This window comes from Cynocephalus volans, chromosome 5 (assembly GCF_027409185.1).
Source record: "Cynocephalus volans isolate mCynVol1 chromosome 5, mCynVol1.pri, whole genome shotgun sequence".
Lineage (NCBI taxonomy): Eukaryota > Metazoa > Chordata > Mammalia > Dermoptera > Cynocephalidae > Cynocephalus > Cynocephalus volans.
The window spans coordinates 46,877,134-46,899,764 of NC_084464.1; the positions used below are offsets into that span (position 1 = coordinate 46,877,134).

Sequence of the window (22,631 nt, forward strand, 5' to 3'; positions counted from 1 at the left end):
GCTGTTCCAACCCAAAGGTCTGGCAGACAACCGGTCACAAAACTGACCCACAAATAACTTTAATTTTTGTTTTGTTTTTTTGAGCAGGAGCCAGGCCTTAAGGGCCCCTGCCCCAGCCCCGAGCCGCATTTATAATATAGCCTATCACAGCTGAATTTAAAAAATACACAAAAATATATATATAATATACATTATAAAACCTAGGTGGGGTTTGGAGGTGGCCTGAGCAGTATGCAAACTGTGAGGACCTTCAGGAAGCTCGGGCAGGGTAGGAGGTAAGGAAGGGAAAGGGGCACAGTACTTCATATGAAAGTCATAAATACCCAGAGGTGGCTGCTGGTCAGGCCAAGCCGGCTCTCAGGGGCCTAGGGCTTGAGAACTGGGTCTGAGGAGCTGCTGCTCCAGGGCAGGGAGGCTGAGGTGGGGAAGAACATAAGGGAGCTGTGCCCACCAAGGGTTTAGCAACCCCTAGTCTGGGCAAGAGAAACCATCAAAGCCTTCTGCCGCCCCTTCTCTGCAGGACCCTGGTCTGCCCAGAGGCTAGGACTTCCTCTACCTGGCCCTCAATCTGATCTGGTTCCTGAGCCTGGGTCTGCCCCTGCAGGGTGCTGCGGGGCTCAGGCTCCCGATCTGGACCAGGGCAGCTTGGAGGTTACTGGGGCACGTGGCTGGCTTGTGGGCTGATAGAGGGTGCCCAACAGGTTCCTAGTAGCTGCTATACTTCCCTCTTCCTGCCTGGGCAGAAAAGCTGCTCCCCTGTGAGGGGAGACTCCTGGAGGAGGCACTCTGTCCAGGCCCCCGACCCAGCTGCCCCCAAGGAGGCTCTACTCCTCAGTCACAGTGCAGACCCTCTCCCTGCGCCCGTTCCAGGGAGGTAGTGTAAACCTGGGCTCTGGGAACAGGCAGCCCCGGAAGAGAACCCCAGCTCTGCCCACCCCTCCCGTGGGTCCCTCAACTTCTCAATCTCAGCACCTCGTCTGAAACATGCTTGTTTTGCAGGGTCTGAGGATGGCACAAGCCATGCCAGGGGCCTGGCACCAAGCCTGGCACACAAGGTGCAAAGAAGTGTGGGCCCCTCTCTTCTATACCCAACCCCAACTCAACATCCTCCTTTCCTGGGGCCTCTGCACACCAACTCCCTTGGCCTCCGTTCTACCATCACCTGCCCATTACTCTCCCCTGGGGGCCAGTGGCCACACATGCCACAGCCCAAAGGTGTCCTCCATCCCCACCTCTCTGAGGTCACTCGAGGCTGGGCAGAGCTGAGTAATGGTGGGTCAGCACCCTGGGCAGGCTGCCCCTCCGCTGGGCCCTCCTCTCTTCTCCCACAATTAAAGCGCAGAACAGTGGCAGGGAGTGTGTGCTGGGGGTAGGTGGGAGGCCTCCTGGGTCCTGGGCCTGAGGCCTGGCAGGTGGAAGAGTCCTCAGTCCTGGACCCCCCGGGGGTGCCAGGCAGGTGTGTGGAAAAGATGCTTGTACTGCATCCTTGTTGGGGGGCAGAGGCACCCTAGTCTTTGACGAGTTTGTAGACATGGTGCTGGGCCCCATGCTCACTGGTGGAGACTTCGAAGACAAAAGCAATGACAAGCAGGGTCTCCTGGGAGTCCCGGCTCGTGACCACCTGGGGAGCAGGTAGGAAGATTCAGGAGGTCAGGAAGAACAGGGCCACAGGGGCAGGGGACTGAGCAGACTCTTCCTTCAGGGTCTCAGTCTCCTCTCAACAGAATGACCGGTCTGGTACCCCACTCTGGTCTTCCCAGGACCCCACCCCCACCCCTGCTGCCCCCACACCTGCAGGATGGTGAAGTTCTCCAGGACACTGTTCATCATGTACTTCTCGGGCAGGTGTTTCAGCTTGTGGATGAAGTTGATCATGTACTCGCACATGGGTGAGCGGTGAATGCGGTACACGAAGCGCCCGTTCTCCAGCCTGGCATACTCGGTCTGTGGACAGCCGTGAGGAAGAATCACTTGGCCTGCCTGCTCCCGCCCCACCATGCCACCCGGGACCCCACTCACCTCCACCTTCTCCACCACCTGCTTGCCAAAGGAGCACACCTTGGTGGAGACACTGATGGTCATGCTATCAGCAGAGCTGTACTGGGAGCTGACCCCATAGAAGGCTCCAGGGCCCTCCTGGATGGTGCTGTTGAGGTCGGCCTAGGGGTGGGGTGGGAATGAGGGGTGTCAGATGCTGACAGAGGTCAGAGGGAGAAAGAGCAGGGTCAGTGGTCAGGGCGGTGGGCCTGGGTGTTGTACATCTGAGTGGGGAAAGGGGCCTGGAGCAGAGAGGGAGCAGGATGGCTCACCCAGAACTTGACGAGGAAGAAGGCATTAGGGGGCCCCTTCTCATAGAGCTCCTTCAGCCCACCCTTCTTCTCGGGGAACTTGTCGTAGATCTGGCGCACATCAACTGCCTCCAGGGGTGGGTCTGAGAAGGCAGGGTTCGTCTGGCCGATATGCACAAACAGGTGTTTGCTGTACTGTGGGGAGGGCCCAGACAGGGTCAGGAGAGCATTGGAGCACGCAGGCCTGAATGGAGCTGCCCTGTGTCTTCCTGGACAGGCCTGACCCCCAGCCCCATGACCCCAAGCTGTGGCCCTACATCACTTGGCCAGCCATCCCCCACTCCCACCACGTTACCGTGTCAGGGTCTCGCTGCACTTCCATGAAGGCTGAATACTCGAGGAGCCGCAGCCGGGAGGAGGCAATGGTGCGGTCCTGCCACACGGGCACAGAGGCAGCAGCTGGGGGGAGTGGGGCCAAGGGCTCGTAACCTGAGAGGGCAAGAGGAGCCTTATCTGCACAGGCACATGCACATGGCTGCACACAAAGCTGCCCCAGCTGCACAGAGCCTCTGTGCAAATTAGAAAACGGCGCCCCATTTGGGTAGGAATGTGGCTTGGATTTTGACTCCTTGTACAGTGCAAACCCGCAAAACCATACACGGTGGCCCTAACAGTACATATCAGGGACATTTCCTCTGTGTTACTATCAGTGTGTGTTTAAACAGAGAACAGTGAAGTAAAAAGAAAAGAACAGTTATCCAGTATCAGTACACCCACCATCTAGAGAGAAAAAAAGACCTGTAAAGATGCTGGTGTATTTCCTCACTGGGAGTTTTCTATCCACAGAGATACATATAAATGTAATAACTTTGGTGGTGTGTACTTGTAGCCCTGTATTGGCTATAAGGGTTTGTGCTAGAGTTCTGAAAGCAACATTGTACAAGGTAAAGGGATCATTCCTGGCCTGTACCAATCCCCTATAGATGTCACCCACCCCACCCTCCCAGGATGAACACACACATACGCATGCATGTGCACACAATTGGGCCCCAGCTCTCCTAAGAAGAGGTGTAGAGGCCAAGGGACAGAGAGGTGGTGGCAGCAGCCTGGTGTGGGGAACTTACTGCTGAGCGTCGGTGGCAGGGGCGGCTGGATGGGGTAGGCTGGCTGTGCAAAGGGTTTGATACTGCAGGAAGGAGTACAGCCTGGTTAGAGGGTCTCCCCTTCCCCACCTGCCACCTGGCCCAGCCCCTCATCTAAGACCCCACAGGAAGCCACCCAGCCTTTCTGCAGAGGCCCGTAAACACATGCTGACATGCTAACTCACAAGCTTTTTGTTTTCTTCACATTTTACATTTTATGAAACACTGCTGCATCTCACAATTGATGTGCATGTTTAATGTAGCGTTGCAGCCTCACCCACCCCACCCCCACCCCGGAAAGCTGTTCATTAACTGAGGGTGTGTCTCGGAATTGAAGAAACCAAGTGTACTCGACTACCTGACTTGTTAACAGAGACTGACTCAGATGAACCACGTGAAAAATAAATGAGGGGATGGATGATGAGGGGATAAATGGGTTGATGAATGAACAAATACACGAATGGACAGACAGAGGCATCTGTTCTCTCGCGGCTGCTCTCCGTCCTCCACTTCTGCATTAAACTTTGCTCAGCTGTTGCTGGAACCCAGATGGGAGGGGACACCTAGCGTGGCTGCCAGGAGAAAGACGAGGGTGTGGGAAGCCACAATACTCACTCCTGAGAGGGGCCAGGCTGCTGTCCCAGGAGAGGGGGGCTGCTCCAGAACTGCAGAGACAGGACAAGGGGCCCCTAAGTGTCCCTGAACCCCACTAAAGCCCATTCTTTAAGACATAACCCCACCCCAGCCCCACCTCCCAGAACCCTTGTACCCGTGAGGAAGTGGAGAAGACGGCCTGGGGCAGAGGGGAGGGTGGGCTGAACTTGTTCTGCAGGACACTGGCGGAGACAATCTGGGCAGAGGACATGGATGCCATGCTCTGGAGGGCTTTGTCTTTGGAGACCTGGTCCTGAGGAGGGAAGGGCCACGTGAGGCCTGGGCCAGGCCAGGGACTAGGAGGAGGGTTTGCCTCAGGGGCGCCCTTCTAGGCCCTCCAGGGGTCTGGGTGTCTGGGTCTGAATTCCAGCCCCAGCTGTGCTGTGTAGTCTCAGGGGAGTCCCTACCCCTCTCTGGGCCTCAGTCTCATAAGTGTACATCACCCCTCTGACCACAATCCACAGTAAGAAATAATTTTATTCCATAACCCAGTATATATCAAAATATTTCCCTTTGCTGTGTGTCATACACTCTCATATTTCATATTCTATTTCATCAGTGGTTCTCAAAGTATAGTCCATGGACCAACAGCACCAGCATCACCTGTGAGCACATTAGAAATGTAAATTTTCAGGCCCCAGCCCACACCTACTGAATCAGAAACTCTGAGGGTGAGGCACAGAAATTTGTTTCAAAAAGCCATCAGGGTCATCCTAATGCACAGTAAAGTTTCAGAACCACTGTATTTCTTTCTTTCTTTTTTTTTTTCCGGCAGCTGGCTGGTAAGGAGATCTGAACCCTTGACCTTGGCGTCATCAGCACCATGCTCTACACCAAGTAAGCTAACCAGCCAGCCCCTATATTTCATTTTTTTAAAAAAGTGCTACTTGCAAACCTATTAAACTGATTTCACATTCCATAATTTGAAAATCCTCTGCTAGTTGCTCTCTAAGACCCTTTCCCCTTATCCCCATATTACCAGAGGAGGGGTAGTGTTACTTACCAGGTTCATGGCCTGTGAAGGAGAGAGGAGGATGGATTAGAAGAGACGTGAACAAGGGCTATGTTTTTCTTTTCACCTATCTCCTCCCAGTGCCCACCTGGCTTTCAGCTCCTTTCCAGCCAAGCAGCCCAAGGAAGCTTAGAGGCAGCTGCAGACACCCCCCTCCCCCCCACCAGGAGTGCTTGCAGCCAGGGGTGCCCTGCAGAGGACAGGATGAAGGAGCAACAAGCTGGTGCCCCTGGGTCTGTCTGAGTCCTCTGGAACTGCACTGCAGGCATGGGGGGTTGGGGGGCCGGGGGTGGGAGACCCAGTCTACTGGGCAGCTGTGGGCAGGGAGAAGGGCACATAGCCAACATGGGGCTCTGCCAAAGGCCCATGTCATGAACCCCAGACCCTCAGGCTCTGAGATCCTCAGCTGCCGAGCAGCCAGGACTGCAAGGAATTGCCATGGCCACCTCTACTGCCCTGCCAGCCAATATCCTCCTCCCTGCCCACCTCAGGTCCCCATGCAATTAGCAAGCAGCAGTTAGGAAGAAGTAGAAAAAGGAAAATGGAGAAGAAGAAAGGTGGGCCTTAGTGGCCCCCAGACAGTCTCCCTCTCCCTCACTGTAGGGCTGGCTCTCCTCTTGGGCTCCAACTTGGTCTCCAGGGTCTGTGGCCCTATGTAGCCTGCCATGTCCTTTGGTATGAAACCTCCTCACAGCTTCTCAGTCCCCTCCCTGCCCCAGCTGGGGTCAGAGAGTAGCAACAGGCCTGGGCCCAGAAGGGTGCTGGGCAGGACCAGGCCAAGTGGCAGGGGGCCCCATACCTTCAGCTTGGACTGAATCTCCCGAGATTTCCGCCTGGCTAGAACCTGCAAGTGGCTAGAAACCTGTAGAGAGAGAGAGAGAGAGAGATAGAGAAAGAACAGAAAGAGAAGGATAGGCAAGAACAGAGCTTCAGCCAGAAAAGAGGCACAGTGAGGCTGGAGGGTTGGCTAAGGCAGAGGCCTGAGCTGTGCAGATAGCGGTGGAGGCGCTGTGGGTAAGGGGCCGGGGGCTGGAGGCCCCAGTCAGACCCCCAACATACCTTGATGCCAACCTGGTACTCCCGCACCTTCTTCCGAGCTAGAACCTGTATGTGGCTGGACACCTAGGGGCCGCCCCGCGCCCCGCCAAAGAGGAAAACACAGACAGTGAGGAGGCATAGCCACAGGGTGGCCATGGGCAAGGAGCATCCCAGCCCTCATCTCTGGGGTCCAATGTAACATGGGGGGAACTTTAGGCCCCTATAGGCAGACACCTCTTAGTACTGCCAATTTTGCTCTTTTGGGCCTTGTTTTGATCAAGAGCCTACAGTGGCTTCCACGGCCACCATGTACGGTTGTGTAGGTTGTTCACTGCCCAAGAGTACCTGGCCCAGAGGACAACAGTAAGAGCTGAAATCCGGCCCAACTTTTGCTGGCCAAGCTCTGTGCCCTGGTACAAGGCTGCACCTAACCCAGAGGAAGGGTGTTTTTTGTCCTGCTCAAAAAGGAGAGACTTTTCCTTACTGCTATCCTCATAAGAGACACCTTTTTGTAATTGGCACCACAGAGGCTAGCGATAGCCATAATGTTCCTGCTGGCCATTACATTGCATACCACGGTCACATCCTCTACCAAATATCTCCCTCTGTACCACTGCCTACGTCTTCCTATCAACCCCAATAACAACCCCAGCCTATAAAACCAGACCTGGTCCTACTCCTGCTTTGCCCTGGCAGCTTCTTCCCCCCAACACACTTTCTTTCTCCTTGGGTTAATGTATGCAAGTATATACATGTACACAGTAGGTGCTCTTTTTTTTTTTTTTTTTTTTTTTTCGTGACCGGAGCTCAGCCAGGGAGTTCACCGGTCATTTTTATATAGGATCCGAACCCGCGGCGGGAGCGTCGCCGCGCTGCTAGCGCAGCACGCTACCGAGTGCGCCACGGGCTCAGCCCTACACAGTAGGTTCTCTTAATTGCATTTCTTCTCCAACAACCTCCTCCCTGAAGTCTCCATTGACAAACCTGAGCTAATCACGGTCTTAATGTGTACTCCCTGGGCTTGTGCGCCAGCTTGCACAACAGGCCCTTGACATTGTCAAGGACCCAACGCTGAGCCTTAGAGAACCCATGTGCCACTGTCTCCCCCAAGTAACACCAGGAAATGCATGGATCCTCTGGACAGCTTTACACTTTGAGTATCAGCAATTGCTGTTGGCTTTCTTTGCAAGTTGTTTTTATCTCCACAGAAAAAGTTTCTTTTCCTTTCTAATCACAGCGTGAAAGTTACTATGTATGTGATGCCTGGCAGCCACTGTTGCTACTTGGTCAGGACCTACCTGGGAAGACCTCACTGCCCACAGGAACCAGACTCAGGTGCGACAAAATTACTTCATGCCGTGACTGTAATTGACATTTACAGAACACAAGTACTAGGAGAGTACTTCAAAAATTCCACAGAAAAATAGAATTAAAAGATAATACAAACCTTTCTGTGTACTTTCTGAAGTACCCTTGTATTGTTCTCAGCACGTCACACATACTGAGTTGTTTGATCCTTACAGCAACACTATGAAGTAGGTACTAATACTATTCCTGATGGATAGATCCAAAGCACAGGTCTTCTTTTAATGGGACAATAGATATAAAAACCCAGAGTTCTAAGAAAGAATATAGAGGGAGTCTCACTCCTGCAAAATGATTAAGATCAGCGGTTTTTAAATTCTGAGCTTGCCAACATCTGGTTTGGAAAACCTCATTGCCCAGGATGCCTATATAGGAACAGGTACAATGCTGGACCCAGAATTAAGAGCCTGCGTGTGTGCCCCAACCTCTGCCATCCACCCTGGGCCTCAGTTCAAAGTGACTGAGCTTCATGATCCCTCGGCCCCTTCCTGTTCTGACAGGTTCCTATGAACACATCCTTTGGGTGAAGTATGACTCGCTGAGAGAGTTGCCTTCTGAGCTCAGGACAGCTTTCTCTTTATAATCATGACAGTAATAATAATAACAGCAGCAGCAGCAAATTCTTATACAGCACTTACTCTGTTCTAGGTGTCTTCACATATTAACTAATTTAATGGCAGAGGAACTGAGGCTGGGAGGAGAAACACGCAACCAGGTAGTAGTGCAGGTACTTGAACCCAGCGGTCTGACCTCTGAGTCCCTGTTCTTAAACATCGGACACTATTCCTCCTGAAGCCCCAGGCTTGAAGGAACTGGGTCCTTGTCTACGCAATTCTCTACTATATCCTTGGTGCCTTGGTGCCTAGAACACAGTCGTAGCTCAATAATTTGTTAAATGAGTAAATGCTTTGCAACATGAGCTGGGCCCAGGGAGGATGGTTAACAGATGCTTGAACAAATGAGGGATTATTTCCACTCCTACTCTGGGAGCGGGGACTTGGAACCTTCCTTTGAGACAGCGGGTTGGGACAGGTCAGGCTTGCCATATGCATAAACAGGTATCTGGGGAGGTAGGTGTGTGGTCCCAATCCCACACAAACAGCGAGGTCAGGAGGGCTGAGGGTCAGAGCTGGCCTCCACACAACCAGGTACCTGCCTCCAGCCTGGCCTCTCTCCCAGGCACCCCAAATGCAACTTACCCCAACCTCCTCCCCTTCAGGTTTCCTGTCACCACACTGCCTCCTTCCCTGGACAGGAAGCTACCAATTCTCTCTTAACTCATCATTTTTCTCCACTCCCCCCACAGCTACTCTGGCCTAGGCACCTGCATTGCTAATCCAGGTCTCTGCACTCACCTCCTGGCTGGTCTCCCTGTCTCTGCCTGGGCCTCTCTAATCCATTACCCTGGCTGCTCAGGGCCAACTTCCCTCCACTGCTGCCACCCACCACCACCACCTGCTCTAGACCCCTCTAGGGCCCCCTGCTGCCCCTGGGTGAAGCTGCCCCACACCTCCAGCTGAACCGCTGGCCTCCCTGCACTCTTCCCACTCGCCCTCCACTGCATGGACGGCTCTTTCCTGCCAGTGGATTGAATCCTGGATCCACCACCTACCAGCCCAGTGACCTTGAGGAAATTACTTAACTTCCCCATACTTCAGTTTCCTCATCTGTAAAATGGAGGTAATTACTGAAACTACCTTATAAAGTTGTTGAGAGCATTAAATAAATTAATATAAAGTAATATCTATATAGGTTCATGATGATTATTATTTTTATATCCAACTTCCTCAGCCTGAAAGGGAGGATTCTTTCCCTTTTCTCTGCCTAACTCCCATTCCTTCTTAAAAATGCATCCTGAGTGTCACCTCTTCCAGGTAGGCTTCCCGGTCCTCTCTCCTCCCTCCCCCTGCACGGCTGGGGTTAGATGCTTGTCCTACAGTGCTCCGCACACACCCCTGTCCCAGCCATGCCACCTGCACCACTATGTCCATCTAACAATCTGTCTCACTGACGGTTAGTGGGCCACTCAGGCAGGATGGCAGGTGGTCAGAGAGGACAGTGCTGCCATCCCTCCAAGAGAAGTGGGAAGATGGAATGGAGCTGCTTGGGAGAGCGTGTGAAGTTGCCCAGGGGAAGGAGGCTGGGTGCTATGAAGAGGTGGCGGGCTGGGCAAGGGCAGCTCCAAAAGGTGGGAAGGACAGACAGGCTGCGGACGGTGGGGACGAGGGCTGAACGGGGCAGCTAAGAGAGGGTGTGGGCATAGGGGCCACAGCATAAATCATTTCTCTACCTGTTTTCTTGTCCGAGTCTTCCCTGTCCTCAGTTTAATGTAGCGTGCGATCAATTCATTGCGACCTAGATTGGAGTGAGAGAAAAAATGAGGAGTGGGCAAACAGTGGAGCTGGAGGCCAGAGACTCCCTGCCCCCAGGGAAACCACACCAGGACCCTCCCCCAAACACTGCTCTTCTGCTCCCTCCCACTCTCTTCACTCCAGGAACCCCCAAGCTGCACAAGCAAGACAGGCAAAGGTGGCCAGGGAGTCCCAGGTGCTCCCCCCACCACCTCCAGGACCTAGGGGGACTGCTCATTAGGGGACGGAGTGGAGGGGGGGTGTTGCAGAGCAGGAGGAAGGAGAGGCGGAACACCAGGTGGCGTACAGGCTCTCTGCAGACAGACAGGGGCAGGTGTGGCACAGGTCAGCAGGACAGCGGGCCTGTCCCGGCACGGTGCCCCTGTCACTCCCAGCCCCCAGTAGTGTTCCTGTGTCACAGCTCCAAAGCTCTGAGTGTGTGTACCTGCATGCGGGGTGTTTGCCCATGTGTGTGACTGAGCCCTGCCCCGGGTGGTAGGCATCTCAGCACATGTCCCCATGCATGTCTGAAAGAGTCCTGTCCTGGTTCTGTCCTTGCCATGGAGCAAGACCCTGGACAAGTCCCTTTCCTTCTCTGGTGATGGAAGCCAGGAAGGACTGGAAGGAAGGAGGGACCAGACTGCCTCCAACATGCCTTCTACACGGACAGACTGTGTCAAGATGTGTCACTGAGCATGTTCTTGTGCCTGTCATCCCCAAGTCACTGGTTACCACTGTCTTTCTTCTCCCATGAGAACCCAGCTGCCTATCCGCCTTGGGGTGAGGGGTGGGGGTCTCTGCTCAGCACCATGAACCCTCTGAGGGCCCAGAGGTTGGCTAATGACTGGGGACTTGGCCCTGCAAGGGGGATACTTGGGACACATGGCTGATCGTATGTCAGCTTCCTCAGGGTGTAGACCTCTACCCCCCAAACCCAGGCCCTCTGCCCCCCAACCCCATGTCCTCCCCAGAATGGCCACATTCTCCAAATTCCTTTCCCATGACAGAACCAGCCCCACTGCTCCTCCCTTCCGCCGGCCCCTCTCCACCCCACTCCCTCCGCCCTGTCTAAAAATACCCTGTGGGGCTGCCCCAGCCATCTGGGAGGTAGTGCGGGCAGGGGCCCCTGCCCTATAGAGGGCACTGGAACATCTGCCTGCCCCAAGAGGAGGGCTCTGGTGCTAAGGGTGGGCATGGCAAAGGGGTGGGCCTGAGGGACACAGGGTGGCCTACCACTTCCTGCATCCACCACAGTCCTGGGTGCTGGGAGGGGAAAGGCCAAGGCCCTGCCTCACTCAACCATAGGCTGCTAGGGAGGCTTGGGGGCCACTGGCAAGAAATCAGGTCCAGAAGGGGAGAGTTACCCTAAAAATGCAGCTCTGGGAGAGCCTTCTTGGGGCTGGACAAGAGGGGGACACTCCATTCTAGAGGTGGGCAAAATGGCAGGGAGAGGGGCCATGAAAACAGTGGAGACTGAAGGTGATGGGGAATGGACAAGGCCCTGCGTGCCCGCAGCTCTCTCCCCCCCATATACTGGAGAGAACTGTGCTGGGACCCTCCCCACAGTCCTCACCTCAGGCTCCCAGGGGAGGGACCTTCTCCAGGCTTTGCCTGGAGCAGACTGGACTGATCCAGTTTTCTGGGCCCACCGAGTCACCCCGAAACCTCCAGGCCAGTAGAAGGGAGGGAAGGAGGAACAGGTGGGGGCGTGAGGTGTGGGCTGTGCTCACTTGTAGCTCGTAGCGGGGGCAAGCCTGGCTTGTTTGTGAGGAGGCAGCACTAGAGGAGGATCCAGACACACAGGCCAGCGCGCCCAGACTCGCCCACTGGCCGCAGCAGCGGCAGCCTCAGCACTTCACCAAACCGGTTGGGTGAGGGGGTAGAGAGCAGGAGGAGGGACGGGGCATCCGGGCCAGTGTCCCTGCACCTCCCCACACGCACCGTACATCTTGCCCTCGTCTGACAGGATGATCTTGCGCCGGCCGCAGGGTGGGTAGATGGCCAGGGCCTCCTGGAAGCTCTGCTCGATGTCCGGGCTCCACACGCCCTCCGCATCGTTGTCCAGCCCCTTGTCCAGGCTCTCGGGCCCATCCTCCCGGGCCTCCCCGGGGCTGCTGCTGGCGTTCCAGCTGTTGGACGCTATTGTGCTGGTTGCTCTGGGCTCTGGGCCTGAGCCCACTGGGCAGCCTGAGCCTGGGGACAGACGCAGAGGAGTTAGGGCTGGGGTTCTCCCTGACCACAGCAATCATCTCCCCCAACCACCGCTACTGGCTCTGGACCTCTGCCCGCATCTCCACCCCAGGAACAGGTGCTACAGGGTGAGATGGAGGTAACCAGAGGTTATACTTATTCAGAGCTGTGTGACCTTGGATGATCTACTCCACCTCTCTGAGCCTCAGTCCTGTAAACCAAGGGAAGGGTCTCCTTGAGGTTGTGAGGGTTACAATTTAAATGAGATCATTATGAAGTACCAAATACAATGCTTGGCTCATAACACTCAATAAATAGTACTGGTGGTGATCAGTACATTAACAACAATTATGCCTTACACCTACAAAGCACTTTTGTGGGGAAAAAGCCTTTCATATGCATTCAATCCTTACAAAACAAGGAAGGCAAGGAAGGCAAGGAGTGATGCCCATTGTTCAGACAAGGAAAACTGAGGCTCACAAGGTCACACAGCTGCCAAAAGCATCATGATGAGCAAAGAGGAGGAACAGAGGGGCAGGGCCAAGTGCTTCTGTGGCTCTCAGAAGGGCTCTCTGGCTCTCCCTCTGTCAGCTCCTCCTCCCTGTTGACTGTCAAGCAGGGACCCTCACCCTCGTTCTCACCCAGCACCAATGCAACCCTGCTGAGGACCCCTTGTGGGATGAGGAGGGTCCCTGACCCAGGAAGGGCACGACTTCACCTTCCCCAAATAGATAACTAGGGAGAACCCTGCCAAGGAACCTAAACCCAGGACAGGAACTGTCACAGAAACTGCGAGGGAGCAACGCTGGCTACCCAGGGAGCAGCTGAGAAGGTGCCCGGCCAACAGCCTTGCTCAACCCCACTTGTTCCTCCATCCCACTTCCTGTTCCCGCACCTCCTGGCCCCACAGCAGCCCATAAACCACCCACACGCCCGCCCCTGTCCTGGCCCACATTGCGGATGGGCCAGGGCTCTGTAAACTGTGAGTTAGTTCCCTGCACTCGCCCGGCTGGGTTATTAATTTAGACCACACCCAGCTGTCCCCCCAACACACAGAGCCCAAGGCTCACCCCAAACCCCCTTCTACCCAAGACTCTGCATGCCCAATGTATATCAGGGTCCTGGGAGACTTAGAGCTGTGATGGCTAGATCCTGGCACTTCGCTCTGGGCAGCAGGGAAAGTGGAGGGCAGAGTGGAAAGGTGGGGGACCCAGCAGAAGCCAGCGAGGGGAACATGAATTCCAGGTCCTCTGAATGGGTGGAGGTGGGCTTCTCCCTGCAGAGCCACCTGTTTGCTTGGGGAGGTTTGAGGGGGTCGCTAGTGAAATAGGGTGGGAATGGCCTAGGAGGCCTGAATGTCAGATAGATATCAAGTTTAAACTTAGTATTACTGCTAATAAAGGCATGAGCCATATGCCATGCATTGTTCTGGGGTTTTATACACATTGACTCATTTAATCCTCACAATAACCCTATGGGACAAATACTATTATTAGTCTTACTTTATAGATGAAGAATCCAAGGAACAGAGGGGTTAAACAACTTGCCCCCAAACACACAGCAAGTGTGTCCTAGAACTGGGTACTGAACCCAGGTGATCTGGCTCAGTGGGGCAAGGGGAGGAGGCTGAGAAACCCATCACGTGGATGGACAGGAGGCCCAGCTGTCACAGCAAATGTCTAATAGGGCCCAGACGAAGGGATCCCCCTCAGCTGAAGATGCTGGAACAACTTCAAGGACCCCCACACTGCTGTATAGCCCTTTCTGTGAGGCTTCCAAGACCACCAGGAACATATTTCCCAGGGACAGTGGGCAGTCGGGGAGAGAGGAAGCTGTATCCCTGACTCATCAAAAGGGCCAGACTCCCCTTCCCTAGCCTGTCCCTCATCCCAGGAAACTGTATCTATATCCCCAGCCCCCTCAACCTCTGAGGCAGAATTCTTGGAATAGAAATGTAAGGGGGGGCAAGAGGGTGTGCCAGCTAGTGTAGCGGGGTACTCTGGGGACCCAGTAACTCCCATGTTGAAGTAGTTGGGATGCAGGGCCTCCCCCAAGGTAACAGTCTGACACTGCCATGGGCTGTCAGAGGGGAGGAAGAGGGGGCTACAATGAGCTAGGACCCCTCCCAATGGAGTCCTCCACCCATTTCTCCCCAGATTCTTTCCCAAGGCCTCCCTGAGAACAGCAGAGGCCCAGCGCATGGGGGGGGGGTGCGGGGGCCCTGGCAGCCCCAGACTTTTAAAGCAACTTTCCTGCCTCCCCAATGTCTGCCCGCCTCCCCTCATCCAGGCTGTGGCCCCCCCTTCTGGAGTGATGTCAGCCCCGCCCCGCCCCCCGCGGGAGCACTGTGGCCAAATATGGCGAACACAGCCGTGCGCTTGGGAGCTGGGACAGACTGGGGGGGTGGGGCGGGCGGCCCCTGGCTGAGACCGCTGGCAGCTGGTGGGGGGAGGGGAGCCTAGGGGGCAGCCCAAAGGACGAGTCAAGGAGAGAATCAGGACCACCATCCCTTCTGCTGGCTTCTAGGTACATGCAAGACTCACTTTCCAGGAACACTCCTGGGGGCAGAGGTGCCAACACAGGGGCCCGCAGGTGGCACCCCTGCAACACACAGCCATGCACAGGAGCACACGTGTGCAGGTATGCTGTGTGGCTTCTTTGGCCGACAACCAAATAAGAAGATTTGTACCTCCGACCTGAGGCACACACTTGGGCAATGGCAGGCAGGCGGCCGCCCCAGGCTAGGGGCCAAACTGGGGTCTCAGTCTGCCAGTGTCACTCAGGAGGGTAGGAGGGAGTCAGCGTGAGGAGTGAACACTGGCTGTTCTGATCTCCGAGAGTTACCGCTTCACGGTGAGCACAGAGACCAGCACGCACCGACCCCCCTAGATCCCAAACTACTGGGACCCAGCGCTGGTGAGAGAGGAGGCTCCAGGCTCCTGGGCTCCCTCGACAGATGTGGGCTGGACTGAGGCAAAGGCGGGACTCGGGCTTGGAGGAGGGGTGAGAAATCTAGAAGGGGCTGACTGGGGACATGGGGTAGCCCCCTGGGGTGGCAGCCCCAGCCCAGTCAGGGTCTCCTCTCCCCCTGTACAGAGAGGGCCTGTTGAGGCTCGCCCAGGTGTGTAGAGCCTCTGCCTTGCTGGGCTGTGCCACCAAGAGGGGTAGGAGGGGGAGAGAGACCCAAGTGAGGGCAGGGGAGTGGAGACAGAGGCAGGCTGGAGCCTGAGACAGTGGGGGGTGGGGAGAGCCTGGGGAGGAGTAAAGAGCGGGGGAGACAGACCCAGAGAAACAGAAAAGAAAACAGACACGAGAGACAGGAGAGTCTCAGAGAGTGAGAGACAAAAAGACCAACCCAGCGGGAGTCAGACAAGAGAGCTAGAGAGGGAGCCAGGGAGAGAGACCCAGAGGAGGAGAGGTGCAAAGAGACAGAACAGGAGTGCTGGAGAGAGCCAGGGCTGCGGACAGACAGACAGACCTGGGGGTGGGGAGGAGGACATGGAGAAAGCGGGGTGGAGGGAGCGGAGGAGAACAGAAAGAGTGATAACAACCAACGAAGACTCAAAAAGGCAGAGACAGAGACCGAGATCCAGAGAGACGGAGACACAGAACCGAGTGGGGTACAGGGCCAAGGAGGGGGCAGAGGCCAGTAAACTCAGGTATGATAGGCAGTGGGGGAGGGGCAAGCTAGGAGGGGACCAGGAGAAAGAGAAAGACAGGGACAAGGACAGAGAGACCCAGAGGCCAGGCAGACCCAGAGGGAGGGAGTGACAAGGGAGACCATTGCTGGGGGCTGGGGTCAGCCACACGAGGCCATGTCCAGGATATCCCCACCCCTGTCCTAGGGGCTCCACCCTCCCCTTCCTCAGAGACAACCTCCCATTGCACCCTGCAGAGGGGCCCTGTTTTTCCTTGTCCCACCTGCAACTCGCCACTAAGGCTGCAGTCCTCGTGGTGGGCTCACTCAGACTTCACCTTCGGCTTGACCAGCCACCTCCGCTTCCCCTCTCCCAGGGCCCTCAGCCTTCTGGGGTCAGAAGGTGCCTCTGAGTGGTGGAACAGACAGGACTAGGAGGCTGGGTGAGCAGGTTTGGGGGCCCTGGGGGATAAGGGGCACCTTGCTGCCCACTCCCCACCCTGGGGCCAGACCTGCTGGGAGAACTGGCTAGACAGCTCCAGGGATGGAGGCAAGAGCTGCTGCTGCAGAGGCCCTGGACCCCCACCCCATAGGCCTGCAGCCTTTAGACCACCCAGCCCTATAGCTCCCTTTCAAGGGGGAGGGAGGGACAGGCCTAAAGCGTGGGCTCCCCCAGAGCCACTGTCCTGGTGGGGGGCACAGGCAAAATAAGTCGGGGCAGGTAGGCACCCCCCTCTTACCCCTTCCCCTGACCAGCCCCACTGGGAGGACAAACTGAGCAGTGACCACAGCTATCCATCCTTGCAGGGACCCCAGCCCCCAGAGTGCCTCATTTGAGAACATCGCTCCAAGTGTGGGAAGATGAGTGAGATCAGCAGCTTCTGAGTCCCCTGCTCTCAAACCTGCTCTCACACCCGGGCTGGGCTGACCAGCCAGGGGGTTGAGGAGGGGGTGGGCAGCTGAGGAGGGCTAAGAGAGCCTCCCCAGCCCTCTGCTTTTTCCTCCCTCCTCCCTCACCCGCCCCCACAGCGGGCCAGCTGTTCTCCAGCTGCCACAGGCTCCCACCCTAGAAATGGCTACACTCTGGTTGAGACCAGATTGGGGCTGGGGAAGGGGTAGGGATGGTGTCTGCCTCTGCCACCTCCAGCCCAAGGACCCCCTGGGGGACCGTGCCAAGTGGCCACACCCTGCCAGGCTTGGGAGAGAATACCCTCCTCCCTAGAGCAGGGTCTCAATTTTTACAGGAGGAAGCAATTTGCAGAGCTCACTGGGAGGGAGGGGGCCCCTTCTCTTCTTGCCGGCCTATTAATGTGCTTCCAGTTTGGGCATCAAGACTCTTCCCCTCCTCCTCCACTACTTGGGGCAGGGAGCCCTGTAGGGTGGGAGTGTAGAGAGTCCCATAGAGAAAAGGGGCCCAGTTCCCAGGCCTCCCTTCACCCCTTCTCTGAGACTGTCCTGTCTCCTCATCTTGCCCCAGACCCAGAGAAAGAATCCCAGGTATCCATTGGGGCCAGGCTGGGGGGTTTCTCAGTTCTCAATCAATATGTCAGCGGGCCCTGCATCAGGCCCCTTGTCACCCACTGAGCTGCCACCATCATGAGAGTCACAATGTGATCACACAGGCCTCCTCCATGCCCTTCCTCTCTGTCTCACACAATCTTGTCACAGCCACTGCCCTGCACATTCAGTTACCTGCAGCTCTCTCCTTTCTGGCTTTTTAAAAAAAAAAAATTTTATTGTGGTAAAATGTACACAAAATTTACCATTTTAACCATTATTAAGTATACAATTGAACGGCATTAAGTTACATTCCTTCTTTCTGTTTTAAAAAGTATCTTTTTCACCGTCTTCCATGTAGACGCCACATGCATCAGGGTCCTAGGCCCCAAACACATCCCACGCAGTGTCCCAAGCAGTGTCCGACACCGGCTAGCACAGCCCCTGAAGATGTCACCCACACGGCCTGCCAGTCCCCACCGCTCAGATAGTGACCGCCCACAGAGCTAGTCTCTGTCACAGCCCACACAGTTTCTCTCACACACAGGCTGCTTTCTCGTGCTCAGTGTACTTCACTCAGCTTCTTAGCACACGTGTTGGGTGCAGCCCCTGCCACACAGCTTCTCCCTCACACGCACATCAGATTGTCTGAGTTGGCATATTGTTTCACTCATACAGTACATGTTGTAACATACAGTCACACACAGACAGACCTGAGGCCATCCTGCATACCATGTCACAACACACAGTGTCACAAGTAGTCACACCGCAGCATCATGTCACAAAGAATGTCACTCATTCTGCTCCCCACACATGCAGGCACATCATACAATCGCATTGTCTCTCACACACATGTGAGCAAGCATCAGAATCACACCCTGTGTCATCACAGTAACACACACAGATGGTCGAGCAGTGTCCTCCACAGACGTGTCCAGTTTGATACCCACGCACACACAGAGAACGTCACCCAGGCAGTTATCCACATACCTGTGCAGCATATACCCATAGGATTTCTCTCACGGACATGTACTAACAGTCACACAGAATTTCACAGTGGCTCTCACACACATGAATGTCACAAAGTCACACACACAATCCGTTTCTAGCCGGGTTCTCTCCCACATGCATCCAGCCCCACATAGCCTCACCCACACAGAATGCCCCACTCCCGGCCTCTCTCCCACACACACCAGCGCCACACACAGTCGCACTCTCATTTCCCTCTATCACTTCCTGTCCTTTTGGGCCTGGCAAGGAGTACAGGAAACAATCAGCACTCTAGGAAACCCCAAGGGCTGGGGCTTTGGGGATCTGCAGGGGGATGGAATTCTCAGCCTTCTGTGAGTCCCAGTGGACAGGCAGACCCCTCTCCTCTCCATGTCCTGTCTGGAGGGGCAGCGGCCTCTCCTGCAGACAGCCCTCTGCTGGCACAACACCAGGAGAACAGGGGAGCAGGGCAAGGCACAACACCAGGAGAACAGGGGAGCAGGGCAAGGCACAACACCAGGAGAACAGGGGAGCAGGGCAAGGCACGACACCAGGAGAACAGGGAAGCAGGGAAAGGCCACGGGGACAGGGCTGAGTGTGATCCTTTGACCTCCCCAGCTATGACCAGGGAAGCTCTGCCGTGGCCCTAGGGCCACCCTTCGGACCCGACAGCTTCTGCAGCCCTCATGGAAAAGAGGCTGCGACCTCCTAGCCACCTCCACTGAAAGGTGCAGCATTTAGATCCCTCGTGGCTCCCAGCTCCTGTGCCTGGCACCACAGCGCCCTTCCTCACTCTCCCCTCTGTGAGCTGACCCCTCTATACCTCTCCCCTTCCTGAGCCAGGAGGTGGACTCTGCCAGCCAGCTTCTATACTGAGCCCCTAGGGAGTCCCCCAGAGGGGTCTCAGAGTCCAAAGGGCAGAAGGGCAGGCCATCCAAATTCATGCCATCCATCCCACCCAGCCCTGCCAGACCCCACTGCCACTCCAGAGAGCAAGTTCCACCAACTCCACTGGCCTCCCTGCCCTTGACACCTGCTGCCTGCAGCCTTTTCAGCCACACTCATCTGGTTTAGGTGCTCCTTAGTCACTCCCTGGTTCGTCCTTGCCTTCTTCCTTGGCCCACTTGATCACCCACCCACCTCACCAGAACCCACCAGATTCAGCTTTCATAATGAGAGAAGGAAGGCAGAAAGGAGACAGACTCCTGGAGGAGCTCAGAGAAAAGGAACCTGAGAAGTCATTTATTACAGACAGGAAACTGAGGCCCAAAGGGGCCTGCCAAGATAACATAGCTGGTTAAATGCCCAGCTGGGACCCAGTCTCTAATTGCTTGACCTCCTCTGTTGCGATGTCTCCTCCTGGTTTTAATATTTCTTCAACTGGGAGGATGTACCAGGATCTGCAAACCTGAGGGTGAGGGTGGGAGCAGGGCTCAGGACGCTGATGTATAGGTACACACACACACACATACGCACAGGCACAGGCACACGCACACATGCACAGCTCTCTCCTGCCAACCACTGACCATTCTACTCAGCCATTCCCAAGCCCAATGAGCTACTTAGCATTAATTATGGTTTCCTCCCTAGGGGGGTGGGGGAAGGCCCAAGAGGTTGAGACTCCTACTGGCTCCTGGACCCTCCCTAAGGAGGAGGCATCCAGGGTCCCTGAAGTCATCCTCACTAGAGAGCCTACATAGTCCTGTAAGATACATCTGTCCATCTCCTGACCACAGGGTGAACAGGGACCCAGAAGACTAGAGAACCACACCCTTTGAGGGGTACCCCTATGGAAGGAATTTTGGGAAGGGGGCTACTGGAGTCTGTAAGGGAAGGGGACACGATTCTCCCAAGTCTCTAACCAAGGAGGTCTTTGTCTCCTTGCCCCAGGCTGCCCCCAGCTTTCTGGCCAAGGAGATGTCCTGGCCCCCAGCACTGGGGTGGAACATGTGTACACAGAACCAGGCCGCAGGAGACCAGATACACAGAGGCGCCATGGGCACCAGCCCCTCTGAGCTGTGTCCAGCCCCCACCCCCATCCTCTGTTCTCCTAGGCTACAAGTCCAGGCCTGACCTGGTTCTGCCCCTACCTGGAGAGGAAAGATACAAGGAAGCACCCCCTGAGAAGCCCTCCCCCAAGGCCTCATTCTTCCCCCTTGCCCTGAATCTCAGCCCCAGATCAGTCCCCTCTCCAGTAAAGTGACAGAGTGGGGTCTCAATGACACTGCCCCAGGGCCTAGCTGGAAACCAATCCAGACGGGGGACCCAATCTTCTCTCCCCAGGCAGGAATAAAGGGCATGACAGACAATGGAGGGGACGAGGGTGGGAAGGGGGGGGGACCAGCGGTCCTCAAACCTTCTAAAGTCTGAACAAGGGCTCTGAGGATGTGTGGCAAAGAAAAGGCCCCAAATCCAGCCCCCTCCGAAGCCAGGCTCACAGAACTCAGAGCTGGAACTCTGAACTCCCACCCGAGCGCAGGCGGCAGAACTGGAGGCCACTTGAGCCCCTGGCTCTCAGGGGTCGCACGCCCGGGCGCTCAGCTTTGCTCCCAGACACCCTCCACAATCCAGCGCAGCCGCCGGCACCGCGCAGGAACCGGCCTGGGCGTCGGGAGGCCGGGCCCGAGGCCTGCGTGAAGCTGGGGCCGGGCGGGCTCCCGGAGAGCGAGGGCCGGGAGTCCAAAGGGCGGCGGGGCCCGGGACTGGGCGCCCCGGTTACGACCTCTCCGGGGCAGGCCCTCCAAACCGTGCGGCCCCCAGATCCCCGCCCGGACACCCCAAGCGTGGACGGCGGCCCAGGCGATGGCACGGGGGACACAATCTCCCGGCTGTCCTACCTCCCCCGACCAACTCGTCCCGGCCGCGGGGGGGTGGGGGGGCGGGGCTTCCCGGAGAGATTTTTCTCCCCCTTCCCTCTCAACTTCCCGGCACCCAGATCCGGGGCTCCAGCTCAGGCTGGACAATAGCTCGGGGACCCAGCCCCCCTCGAGTGTTGCCTCCTCCCCGCGATACAGAACCGACCAACCAACCAAGCCACCTCTCCCAGGCAGGGCCTCCTCCCGGCGTCCGCCCGGCTTACCTGGTCCGAGCTCGGGGGGGCGCTCCGGCCGGGCCGCTCCGCCGGGCCCGAGGGAGCTGAGAGGGGGGCCGGGGAAGGGGGGTCGTGGGGAGGGGGCTGGCCGGAATGTGCGGAATGAGCCGGGCTGGAGCGGGAGGTGCCAGGCGCGGAGGAGGGAGCGAGCGGGACGGAAAGTTTGTGTTGAGGAAACTGGGCTGGGGGTGGGGGCTGCGGGAAGGAGGGGGCGGGGCGCGCGGGGGGCGGGCGCTGGCCGGGAGGGGCGGGGCCGCGCAGGGCCGCCCCCCGCCGGCGCTCGGCTGCCCACCCGCGGCCTCGGGACCTTCCCGCGCCTGGAGTCCCCCTCGCCCGCCGGTGCGACGCCCCCGGTCTCTGCCTGCAGGCCGGGCCTTACCCACCCCTAGCGCCCCGCCGGAATTTGGGGCTCCGGCCTGGGCGGGGCCGAGGGCGGAGCTCCTGCCTCGGGGGCAGGGCTCCCGTCGGTGCCGGGGGCCTTGGGTGCCGCGTCACGAGGATCCCGGCGGAGCCGGAGCGCACGGGCCTTGGGGCGCTCTGCACTCCCCCGGTCCCGAGCCGCCGCGGCGGGGCGCCCCCTCCAGCCCGCGAGCCCGCCCCCCACCCCCGTGGCCCCAGACCCGGCTCCGCCCTGGCGGCTGCGCCCGCCCCGCCTGAACCCGGTTTGTCTGGTTCTCCCCGAGTGGCTTGTTTCTCGAATTTCTCCCTTTTTCCCTCTTCCCAGACCTCCGGGACCTCCCTCTCCGCCCGGCTCCCCGGGGCCCCTGCGGGGGGCGTCTCGACACTGCGTGCCCGCCGAGTTTCGGTAGGACCCGCGACGGGCGCGGGGGAGGGGACGCGGGAGCGCCCGGGGCCGGAGCCGGGGCGGGGGTGGGCGGCGGCGGGGAGGCCTCCAGCCCGCCCTCCGGACCCCTCCCGCCGCCTCGTTCTCCGCACGCGCTGAGGAACCACAGCTCCGCTGGGCCAAGGACGCGGCTTTATTGGGGCCGTGGGTACCTGGCCCTTGTGCCCCTTTACCTGCCCCCTCCTGCGAGCCCGCCCCAGCTCCAGCCCCAGTGCGGTCTCCGAGGGGGTTAAGACAACACTGACTACTGCTCTCGGACAGGAAGTGACTGGGCGCGGGGAGGAGGGGAGTGAAGCGGCGCGGGCGAGCTCCGCGACCAGATGTGCGGCTCCCGCTCCAGATGTTCTTCATCTCCGTCGGACCCGCCGTCTGAGCTCCTCCCTTGCCTTGGCCCGGCCGGGCTGGGGAGCGGACGGAGGTCACCGAGAGGCAGCGAGGGGTCAGTCCTCGACAAGGGAGGAGACTTCCGTGGGGGGGTTGGTGAAGGGACCCTGCAACCCTCCCCCACGCCGGCGGGCTCTGTGGGCGCTGA

The 22,631-nt window shown here is 57.4% G+C and overlaps 1 protein-coding gene across 1 annotated transcript; it reads right to left on the reverse strand.

The window, feature by feature from the left end:
• Positions 1 to 22,450, reverse strand: TEAD3 (TEA domain transcription factor 3). Its single transcript, XM_063098281.1, has 14 exons — positions 21,701 to 22,450; positions 21,244 to 21,616; positions 11,792 to 12,043; positions 9,790 to 9,854; positions 5,896 to 5,958; positions 5,088 to 5,099; positions 4,200 to 4,337; positions 4,046 to 4,095; positions 3,413 to 3,474; positions 2,644 to 2,777; positions 2,310 to 2,483; positions 2,020 to 2,160; positions 1,792 to 1,944; positions 1 to 1,621 (listed from the first exon to the last, which is right to left on the reverse strand). Exons 1-14 carry the CDS (start codon positions 22,448 to 22,450, stop codon positions 1,508 to 1,510), a joined length of 2,481 nt encoding a protein of 826 aa, XP_062954351.1. The 3' UTR covers positions 1 to 1,507.
• Between the last annotated feature and the right edge of the window lie 181 nt (positions 22,451 to 22,631).

Bases quoted from the DNA above. Each gene is read 5' to 3' on its own strand.
- TEAD3 (XM_063098281.1), bottom strand. From the start codon at position 22,450: ATGAAGAACATCTGGAGCGGGAGCCGCACATCTGGTCGCGGAGCTCGC. The intron at 21,617-21,700 runs GCAGGAGCTCCG...CCCGGCCTGCAG, and splicing joins ACGGGAGCCCTGCCCCCGAG to GCAGAGACCGGGGGCGTCGC. The intron at 2,484-2,643 runs GTAACGTGGTGG...CCCTCCCCACAG, and splicing joins TGCAGCGAGACCCTGACACG to TACAGCAAACACCTGTTTGT.